General features: G+C 37.1%; 2 protein-coding genes across 3 annotated transcripts; one reads left to right on the forward strand and one right to left on the reverse strand.

Annotated features, from left to right (window-relative positions):
* Positions 1-3,274: 3,274 nt before the first annotated feature.
* LOC147289184 (rab GTPase-activating protein 22-like) lies at positions 3,275-7,429 on the forward strand. Of its 2 annotated transcripts, none has more exons than XM_086235759.1 (5): positions 3,275-3,619; positions 4,781-4,916; positions 5,037-5,086; positions 5,758-5,811; positions 5,952-7,429. In XM_086235759.1, the coding sequence occupies exons 1-5, from the start codon at positions 3,480-3,482 to the stop codon at positions 7,168-7,170; spliced, it is 1,599 nt and encodes a 532-aa protein (XP_086091885.1). In that variant the 5' UTR covers positions 3,275-3,479; the 3' UTR covers positions 7,171-7,429. The 2 variants fall into 2 exon arrangements, with proteins under 2 accessions (XP_086091885.1, XP_086091883.1); XM_086235757.1 differs by having other exon boundaries at positions 3,581-3,877.
* An 817-nt stretch (positions 7,430-8,246) lies between these two features.
* On the reverse strand, positions 8,247-9,768 carry LOC147289185 (cytochrome b5). The gene is made up of 4 exons (XM_086237838.1): positions 9,650-9,768; positions 9,339-9,431; positions 8,819-8,885; positions 8,247-8,730 (listed from the first exon to the last, which is right to left on the reverse strand). The coding sequence occupies exons 2-4, from the start codon at positions 9,423-9,425 to the stop codon at positions 8,480-8,482; spliced, it is 405 nt and encodes a 134-aa protein (XP_086093964.1). The 5' UTR covers positions 9,426-9,431; positions 9,650-9,768; the 3' UTR covers positions 8,247-8,479.
* Positions 9,769-10,528: the final 760 nt, after the last annotated feature.

The following is a 10,528-nucleotide window of genomic DNA, read 5'->3' on the forward strand; positions in this document are numbered from 1 at the left end:
TTTTAGGACAACGTGCTAAGATGTGTAACCATTTTTTTTTTCTGTTTAATCTTTTCTGTGCACATGGAGGTTCAGATTCATTTGCTTTGTTCTATAACCATTGTTTAATGGGTTCAATTACAGGCTTTGTGGGTTTAGATGTTTGGGGAATTGGGGTGATATTTCAATGGCTGCAAGCCTGCAACTGAAATGGGTCTCTTTAGGGCAATGTGAATGCACCTTAAAGTTTCAATTCTTTAATCTGAGTTTTTAAAGGTCCTTGCTTAGTGTTAGCACTTTGAGATGTCGTTCTCAACATCTATGTTTATGGAAATCCTTTTTCATCATTTGGATGATGGTTTTGGAATTTTCCACTCATACGCAGCTGAGTACTGTTGGATTTAAATTGCATTCTGGCCTTAAATAACAATTTCCTCAAACGTTGAAGGAAGATAAATTTTGGCAGCTATGGTGTACCCGATAGTTTATATGAGCTTAATTTTGAACCGTTGTCTCAGTATATTTATATACAGAACCTCTCAGTTTAGAGTTCGTTGGTGGTCATCCCAAGACCTTTCGCACGAACCACACCCTTGAATAAGGAAATGGCTTATGTCAAGGAAAGAGATTGTGGCCTTGTGGGTTGCTTCTATGAGCACATCACATCTATAAAATAAGTGAGCACATGAGTGGAAAGAAGCACCTCTCCTTGCAGACCATCATCCACTTGCTTAAGTTGGTTTAGTTTAATTGCGTACATTGTATAGAGTTCATATGCGAGACAAAAGATGAGGGTGTAACCTTTTGTATCTCTCTATTTCATTTTAAAGAAAACTGACTTGGGTTACTAAACAGTCTAAACTTGCATTTAAGTCCTCAAAAATTTCGTCTTACTCCTCTCTTTCAAGCAATGGGATACTTGGCCCAAGAAGATAAATTATTTTTTATAAAGGACAAGCAGATATTTACCTCATGTTCATGGTAATGGTGGGTGAACCTCATTTTCATGCATGGTTGAGAACAAACAAATGTTGTCTAAAGTACTCGTCTTTATTTTTTATCCGCTATCAATTAAAAGTATCAACCACCATCGTGATTATGTATTACAGTATTAGGTATATATGTATAGTTAATTAAAGGGTTTTAAGGAGTAAAGTAGTGCCAACTAGCAATTCATTGTAGTGTGTGATGAAGGTGAAGGCGATCAGTCAGTCTCACATAGTGGTCTTAATAGTAATGAAGAGAAAAAGGAATGATAATGCAACCATTATGAATAACATCTCTATCAATGCCTTAAATTTGCTTAGAACGCCAAACAGCAACTTTGGAGAATGGTCATCATATTTGATTTCACGCTCTTTAACATGTTTAAGGATATTCATGCATTCCTGGCCAAAAAAAGAAAGATATTATGCACATATGCTTGCTTTAAAAACAGCAGATTGATGGAAGCTGCATTCTCAGCAGGCAGGCCTTGAGTTTCTGAGGCACCATTGCCCACAGGCGTGTTGTCACTGTCCTATAAATAGGTCACTTTGGGTCTCAATAGTGTGCTCCTACAATCTCTTTCATGATTGCTGTGGGTGATAAAAAGAAGAATTTAAAAGTGTAGGGCAGGAAACATACAAGGGCCCTACAGAAGATGATCATTTTGCATGTTTTATAAAAGGTTCCCTACAAGAAAAAAAATAAATAAATAAAAAAACATGGGCATCTTCAATGAGATGCTTGTATATATGATCACACAATAAGGCCATCGAAAAACATTAAAGAAAAAATAATTGTGAGAGTACAATAGTAAAGATAGAAAAGTGAGAAAACCCTCCAAAAAAAGATAAAAAAGTATAAGATAGAAAATTATTTTTTTTTTTTATTGGTACATATGCTCGATGGTCGATATATGGCAGAAAAAGTATTCTCCATCATCTATTTTCCTTCCTTCTTTTTCTTTATTGCTTTTCTCTTTTATGAAAGAAAATTTTCCTTTAAATAAAAAATAAAAATGAATTCGGTCAATACATGCTTTCCTCTATAGACTCTGTAATTTTGCATATAATATGCCATAATGATTTTTATATAAATTATTGTTTCTACAACTACTACAGTGTTCTGCACCTTGAATTTTATATGTTATTACTATTGAAAAAAATGGAGATATTTAAGGTATATATGACCCCCAAAAAAAGCTATGTATGTAATTGTGTGAATGATTTTATGATGAGTATGTTTGCCATCATTTTGATCCTTTACTTCCTTTTCTTTACTATGTCGAATTGCACTGCGCCCGATTTTGTTGACCATAACATGTTTGACATCACTTTTTTTTTTCCACAACCAAGTTACTTGCTAGTTAACAATTTGCCAAAAGGTCTCACACAAACACCCACATTACCATTAAGTAGTGTAGACTTAGAGCAGCACTAAAACTATATGTACATATCATGATTAAGTAAAGTGTCACACCACTATTTCTTAATGGTTAATTTAAGCATTTAATCATGGATAAATCAATCCAGCTTGACTGGGTTTTACCCTGTTTATTTTGTAAGCCGACAGACAGCTTAAGTAAAAAGTAATAACAAGTTGGCATACTCAGGGTAACTTGAAGTTTTGACCCAAAAAAAAGGGTAACTTGAAGTAGTTGAATACTTGTATTAGTATAATAATGAATAAGGAGGTAAGAAGCAAGCATTCAATGAGAAATGACAGTGGGTTTGGTGAACTTACCAACCAAAAGATCAAGTGTGTGGTTAAACTTGAATAATAAACATTATTATGTACAGCCTACCAAACTTCTCATATCCCAAATATTTGCTTCTTCCTTTTTTGGGTCCAAATAACTAGTTGTGATGAATGGTGGTATGGTTTGATTTTCATAACAACTAACAAAGAATTGACTTTCAAAAAAAAAAAAAAAAAGCAATTAACAAAGAATTTGCACCATGGACTTTGGGTTATTATTATTATTTTGTTCTCATCAATGCCACTAGCCCCTGCATCTAATTAGTATTGACTAATTGGCTATCTCACATGATTAGGCTGATTAGTCATAATCCCTTCATAAATATAATTAAGTGACAAGAGATGTATATTGTAAAATATATAAGGTTTGATTATAGTATTAAGCTAGTAAAAGAAGAAAATTGGGAAATCCTTGACCTACATGGCTACTGGCTACTGTGGCAAGAAAATTAGGGATATGATGGGATTCTTATTTCTCACACTCTTTCTTTGATAGCTCTTCCACTCGACTCTTCCTCTCTCTCTCTTTATAATGGGGTCTAGACAGTAGACACAGACAAAGAAAAAGACCACCTCCAAAGTAAAACAAAGCAACCAAAGCAGTTGGCTTTCTTATTCATTCACACTTCAAGTTGGGAAAATATTTAACATCCCCATTAAACCCATCTCGCATTCGTCCTGCTCTAGCCTCTAGAGCAAGAGAAGCAGCAACTCAGAAGGGCATTTCTGTAAATTTCCGTAATTTCATACCCACCTCCATGTTCCCCTCCGGCACCGGCAACTCCCTCATCTCCGGCGGAGGCGGGTTATGGTCGGCGGCTCCGTCGAACGTGGCCGTCGCCGTCACGGCCTTGGCCGGGTTTGCTGTGGTCGTGGCCGTGTTCTGCACTGCCACTAGGTAAAAAGCTTTCAACTTTTTCCAAAGAGAAACCCTAGAAGAAGAACAACAACAAGAACAGACAAAATTATTGATTTAAAAATACAAAAATTACTCATAGATGAGAGCTCTACGACGAAGTCACACTTCGTCGCCTTCGAATTCGAATTCCTCTCCTTCTTCATCTTCGTTGTCGTCGTCGTCCTCGTGGATTCATTTGCGTTCGGTTCTATTAGTCGTAACTTCCTCCTCACCAGCTCATTGTTCTTCGTCTGATCGGTGAGTCTCTCTTTAACTCTATTTTTTCGTTGTTCGGTTCTTAGATCCCGATCTTGGGAAACTTCAAGTTCATGTTTTTAATATCAATTTTAGCTCAGTCCCACTGTTTTATTGGGGTTTTCACTTCCATCGCTCTTCTGGGTCACCTGCTTCACTCACATTTCGTTCTTCTTTTGAATCAATTTTTTCACTTAATGTCATTTCACTTACTGGGATTTGTTTATTTATTTATTTTTCAACACTCGGGCTCGGGTTTCTTCCTTGGTAATTGTTATCTTTTAGTTTTTTAGGCTCATGGACATGGTTTCTAATCAAGTTGGGATTTTTATGTTCTAAGATAAATGTGGGGAGTTAGTGCTTTTCTGCTGCCAAACAGAAACAATGCAGTGGTTTAATTAGTTATATTTTGATAATCCTGAATCTAGTTCCAATTTACCCTTTATATTAATCTTCTTAAGAGCTAGATAGATTATATCATTTTGGAAATTCTAATTCAATCAATTTAAACTACAAAATTACTGAAATTATCGGTATTCTGATCCCTTGTTGGGGGCTTTTCTGTCTGTGTATGAAGAAAAAGATAGAGCGCATTAATAGCCTACGTTCATCTAATGCTTCACAGAAAAAAATTTCTCTAACAAATTATTTGCTTTGCAGTTAGCTCTTCAATTGCATGCCGATGTTGAATGTCCAGAGTTTTAAAACGATCTAATTTGTTCGTCAGTTATTGCAAGAATGTGTTTTTGCATGCCTACCTTTTTCAATCATATATTGACACACTATATTTTGAATTTTTAACCTTTTTTTGTGTGTGTGACTGTTTGCTACCTATTATTAATTTCATATAGGTGATGGCTTTTTTATTCTTGCCATTATTGACTGTGGTAAATTATTTATTTACAGGGTTCGTCTTAAGTCACCTTGGTCCCGCAGGAAAAGAAAACATGCCCTGTCAGCTAACCAGTGGAGACATTTCTTTACACCAGATGGAAAGCTTCGTGATGGTGGAGTTAAGTTGGTGAAAAAAGTTCGCAGTGGAGTGAGTTACCATCACATTCATCCCATATGTTTGCTGTTTAAAATGTTATAAAAATGTTTAATTTCATGTATTCATGGTACCATCATTGAGATTATTCATCTTAAAATTTTCTGAATGTAGGGTGTTGATCCAAGTATTAGGGCAGAGGTTTGGCCTTTCCTCCTTGGAGTGTAAGCATGCTCAACACCTATTTTAACTTTATAGCAACTACAATATTACTACATTACTACCTTGCATCTTTGAGATAGACCTTTTTATTGATATTTTAGCTTCACCATCAGATGCTTTGCTATAGCATAACTAGGAGGAGAGGATTGGATGGTCTTTCCCTCTGAGGAGTCTGAATGATTGCTTGTAGGCATGTAGTTAGCTCCAAATGCAGCATATTGACTGAGAGATATATTACTTTTTAGCTTATATTCAGGTCTGATTGTGGTTGTATGACTAGTCAGCTCTGGATCAGGAGAAGCTTAAGTTAGGCCTGAGGTTTAACATTTCTGTGTATGTATGCTTTGTAGTGCTATTAATGTGAAGTTCAAACAACCTGTGTGGATTTTTTTCCCTGAATATGAGAAGTTTGATGTGATTCCTTTCGAAGCAATAGCATGAGTTTTGGAAATAAAATTTGCTAGTAGAGCTTGGTCAAAATTGTTTTTTTTCTGTGATTCTAGTCGAATATTGCCATTATCATGTGCCCATCATACTGCTTCCTATGGTGCATATACATTAAAATGCTGTGCCATTTTACTCAATTATATACCTAGATAGGCTAGATTGTATTTGGGAAGTAGCAAAACATACTTACATTACATATGATGACTGGATTTCTCTGTCTCAACAGCTATGATTTCAGCAGTTCGAAAGAAGAAAGAGAGATAGTAAGATCTCAAAAAAGGTACTAGTGCTAAGTTCATTTAAAAGTTTCTTTCATGTCTCTATATTTATTGCATAAGTGGTTTCGCTGGTTGATGTAATTCTTTGTTTCTACTCCATTTGCCTTATAACTTCATGGTATGCCCCAATATTTGGTTGCAGAAAGGAATATGAGAAACTCCGTAGACAGTGCCGCCGACTCATAAAGCGCATAAATGAGAGCTCTAAGTTGAATGGGGACAGTTGTAGTTCAACCCATGATACAGATTCTCCCAGCTCTGGGGATGTAGTCAGCGCCAGGGAGTCCCTTTCTAGTGAAGAAAGGATCCCAGATGTTGAATACTCAGATGATCCTTCCAGTGCAGTGTTGGATGGAGATGATAGTTCAGGACGGAACACAAATGCTGATGCCAAAGCACTAAACTCTGACTCATCTGACTCAGACTCCTCTGAAGAACCTGAGGTGATTCAGGATTGCCCCTCATGTGAAGTAAGGGAAGAGAATGATCTTAAAATGACTTCCAAGGATGAATCTTCTCCCATGAGGACAGAAGTCCAATCAAAACTAAGAAATGAGGATTTTTTCACATGGAAGCGGATCATACGCCTTGATGCAGTGCGAACCAATTCTGATTGGATTCCCTACTCCCCATCTCAAGCCGAAGTATCAGATGATAGGGCACGACGGTCTGCAGAGGCTGTTGGATTAAAGGATTACAATCACCTAGAACCTTGCAGAATTTTCCATGCTGCTCGACTGGTTGCTATTCTTGAAGCATATGCACTCTATGACCCAGAAATTGGCTACTGCCAAGGTATGAGTGATCTACTCTCTCCTATAATTGCGGTAATAACAGAGGATCATGAGGCTTTTTGGTGTTTTGTGGGTTTCATGAAGAAGGCCCGACATAATTTTAGGCTTGACGAGGTAGGGATCCGAAAGCAGTTGAGTATTGTTTCTAAGATTATCAAATGCAAGGACTCCCACCTTTACAGGCACTTGGAGAAGCTCCAGGCTGAGGATTGCTTTTTTGTTTATAGGATGGTGGTTGTGCTATTTAGGAGGGAGTTGACATTTGAACAGACAATATGCCTGTGGGAGGTAATGTGGGCTGATCAAGCAGCCGTAAGGGCTGGGATTGGAAAATCTGCATGGAGCAGGATAAGGCTACGAGCCCCACCAACGGACGATTTGTTACTTTTTGCAATTGCAGCTTCTGTATTGCAGAGGAGGAAATTGATTATAGAGAAGTATAGCAGCATGGACGAGATTATTAGGGAGTGCAATAGCATGTCTGGGCAACTTGATATATGGAAGCTCCTGGATGATGCACATGACTTGGTGGTAAACCTCCATGACAAAATAGAGACATCCTTCTGATGACTGCATATTTTGTTAGCTAGTTCATTGCTACGGTTACTTTCTGAAATCTGGTTCTATGGGGGAATCCAAAGTCCTCTTTTTTTTTCTTTTTTCTTTTTTCTTCTCTTTGTTAAGCAAGCACTCCATAAGCTTAATCCAATCAGAGTTGTGCTGCTCAATTTTGCCACTTCAACTTCAGGCCTACTCAATTGGAGGTGGCAAACATTCATAAGATCAAATGTTTAGATTAATATTTGCACTGTATTCTGCTGCTTCATACTACCATCATCTTCGTAGACATCCGGACTTGCAGGTAAAACGCCTGTACTAGTATTACCATTAATGTACCATACTACCATACTTGGATGGCGAATACATCAAGTATTTCATGTGTTCCCAAATTATTTTATTTTTCTATTGGTGGCATTGGAATAGGGTGGATAATTGGTAGATCCTAGTTAAAAAGAAAAAACAATATTCCATTTTTGTTTCTATGTAAAAGTCAAAAATAATTTAAGAAATCGACTTAAGCAGGCCAAGAGTTCAAGGTTGCTAGTAATCTTTTTCCATGTATTACCCTTTTTTTTTTGGTTAAAGAAATAGGCAAATTTCATTTAACATGCAGGGCCACACAAAACGTGCCCACATAAAACGTCAAAAACAAAGCCAGAAGCTCGGACTGATAGGCCAAACGATCGCCACCCTCCACTGGAGGACAAGCACAACTTTTTCCATTGGAGGATAAGGATAACCATCTCTAGCCAAGACACCCAATTCTCTGTACTTCCCCCATTTGGCTCACATCCATGATATCTTTTAATGAAAACATCCATGATGCTTACCAAACAGAAGGTAAGATTGTGAAAATATCAAAATATGCTAATGAATGAATTTCAAATACTCACCAACTGATGCATAATAGGTTTCAAATGCAGTGTACAACCAATGCCTTACAGTAATTTAAGGCTGCATGTGATTAGATCTCACTTTTCAGTTTTCAATTATATTTAAGGGGATTCACTGCATAACGCGGGTGAAACAACTTGAACTACTCCCAGATCAGCAACAAATTATAAAGAGGAATACAAAAAGGATACAATGAAAGAAACCATGCTCCTCATAAACATTTATTAACCTTTTAAGATTAAACAATAGTACAGTCACGGAGTCACCTTAACCAAAAAGGCAATAGAAAGCAATCGATTCTCTGATGAACAACAATGTGAACCAACAACATCATAACTGAAACAAGCAATTGTAATTTCAACTGCTCAACTGAGGATCAGTAACTAACTCCCCTTACAAGAGAACAATGAAAATAGCAAGACTAATCTTTCTTGGTAAAGTGACGGACAGCAAAGGCTAAACCCAAGATTAAAAGGGGCACCAGGAACTGTAAAATTTTAATCATGAATTCAGATGTCTTATCAGGATTGTATTGAGCTTGCGGGGTTGGAATGTAAGTCCGTTTTAATGGAACAGTTGATGCATCAATCTCACCAATATAGTACTTCTCCATCATATCTCTGGCAGAATCACTGTGACCTACATCTTCAAAATCATTTGTAGCATCTTTCCCTATAGTTATCAAACAAAATTAATCTCATAAATCATCCATTCAGGCTTGAAATTTGGCCAAAATCATACAAGTAACTGAATGCCTTACCAGTTGCAGATAGCAGAACTTCATCACCTCCGGGATGGTCATCCATGAATGGTGTTACATCATACACCTAAAATTGATATTCCAAAAGATCAGCAAACCTATTCTATCGATCAAATTTTTGGTGTAGTTAGCAGATTTTGTTAGAAGTATAAGATCTAAACTTCATCGAATTGTCAACTGAAAAGTAGTCGCTTTTAAGTTGAGACAAATAAGGCCTTAAAGAGTTCTTTACCAAAAAAGACAAAAATTTAAAAAGTGAAAACACAGCTGACCACAATTCAATTATTTGGTTGGTTCTTAAAAATTCTACAAACAATCGTTTCTCCCCAACTTCCAAGTTCCAAGTCTCACCCTGACAAAGAAAAAAAAGGAGCACATTGCAGAAACATAATAATCACTTTCTGGGTTGAGGGTTCTTTGACGTTCCTCAATTTCATCAACCAAACAGAGGACTAATCAAACAATCGGAAACTAATTTTTCTACGATAAGAAACAACTATCCAATAAAGAAAGATCTGACCTTCCCAGAAATTACAAGCCAGCAATCTTTGGTCTTGTTGTGATTCGACACCTCTTCAAATGTGTGAACCTTTGGATCTGAAGCCATTTTTCACTGCTACCAAACACAAAAGCACCAAACGCTAAAACCCACAAAAATTTATATACCAAAGCCTTGGAATTTCAATAAACGCACCAATCACAAAAACAAAATTGAAACAAGAATTAAAACCCACACAGGTTTAAGCACAAAATCCTTAAATAGATATCAATAAGGGATGTAAAGGATCAACGAAGAGAGATTCTGAATTAAACCAAGAGATTCTGACTTACCCACGAGAGAAAGAAGGCTTTGTGCGATAAAAGATTGTGCTATGCTGTGCTTTCTCTCTCTTGGTTTTAGACTTTAGTCTGTCCGGGAAAGTCAGCATCAGGCTAAGTGGACTATTTATTTACGTTAGAAGATCTTGAGGGAATGCAAAATGCCCTTCATCTTTTAGTAAATTACGGACTTGTTCTGAGAATCTGAGCAGGAGGAGATTACAATGTTGAGTAAAATGCACCATTGGTCCACTAATTTTAACCCTTTTCCCAAGTTGGTCTACGATTTATTTTTGTCTCAATACAACCCAGTTATTAATTAACTTGGCCCAACATAGTCCATTCCGTCAATTTTGTGTTAACGCCCGTCTATTCTCATCATGTGCCGCACACGAGTTCGTTTGTTGAGGGCAAACGAGTAATTTCACGGGGGATAGATTCTTATCTACCTTCTGCACATAAATCACACTTCCTCCCGCCATTGCTTTCAGACATCCCCGCCAAAAACCCGTCCTCTCCTATTTTCTGTATAACCCATCAGATAGGTTAAAGGAATACCAAAGCTGTCCATATTTTCGATCTCAATATGTCGTCCAACTCAAATTCTTCAACCCACAGTCCCTACACTTCACCAGGAAGATTTTGTCATTGTGGGAGGGTTGCGGTGATAAGGACCAGCTGGACCGATGCGAATCCAGGAAGAAGATTTAAGGCTTGTTTAATACTGAAGGTAAGCAAGTATGGGTAATGGGTCTTTGTGTGGTGTGAGTGAATATTGTTTTATTCCAGGTATTTTTTTCTATTTAAGGTAATGGATATTTCTGTGTGTGGGTGAGAATTTGTTGATTTTGCAGCGAAATGGAGGATGTAACTTCTGGAACTGGTTGGACC

This window comes from Dryas octopetala, chromosome 3 (genome assembly GCF_963921425.1).
Source record: "Dryas octopetala chromosome 3, drDryOcto1.1, whole genome shotgun sequence".
Taxonomy (NCBI): Eukaryota; Viridiplantae; Streptophyta; class Magnoliopsida; order Rosales; family Rosaceae; genus Dryas; species Dryas octopetala.

Bases quoted from the DNA above. Each gene is read 5' to 3' on its own strand.
- LOC147289184 (XM_086235757.1), top strand. From the start codon at position 3,720: ATGAGAGCTCTACGACGAAGTCACACTTCGTCGCCTTCGAATTCGAAT. The intron at 4,917-5,036 runs GTGAGTTACCAT...TTCTGAATGTAG, and splicing joins TGAAAAAAGTTCGCAGTGGA to GGTGTTGATCCAAGTATTAG. The intron at 5,087-5,757 runs GTAAGCATGCTC...CTGTCTCAACAG, and splicing joins TGGCCTTTCCTCCTTGGAGT to CTATGATTTCAGCAGTTCGA.
- LOC147289185 (XM_086237838.1), bottom strand. From the start codon at position 9,425: ATGGCTTCAGATCCAAAGGTTCACACATTTGAAGAGGTGTCGAATCAC. The intron at 8,886-9,338 runs GTCAGATCTTTC...TATCAATTTTAG, and splicing joins GGCTTGTAATTTCTGGGAAG to GTGTATGATGTAACACCATT. The intron at 8,731-8,818 runs GTAAGGCATTCA...TGATAACTATAG, and splicing joins AGTTCTGCTATCTGCAACTG to GGAAAGATGCTACAAATGAT.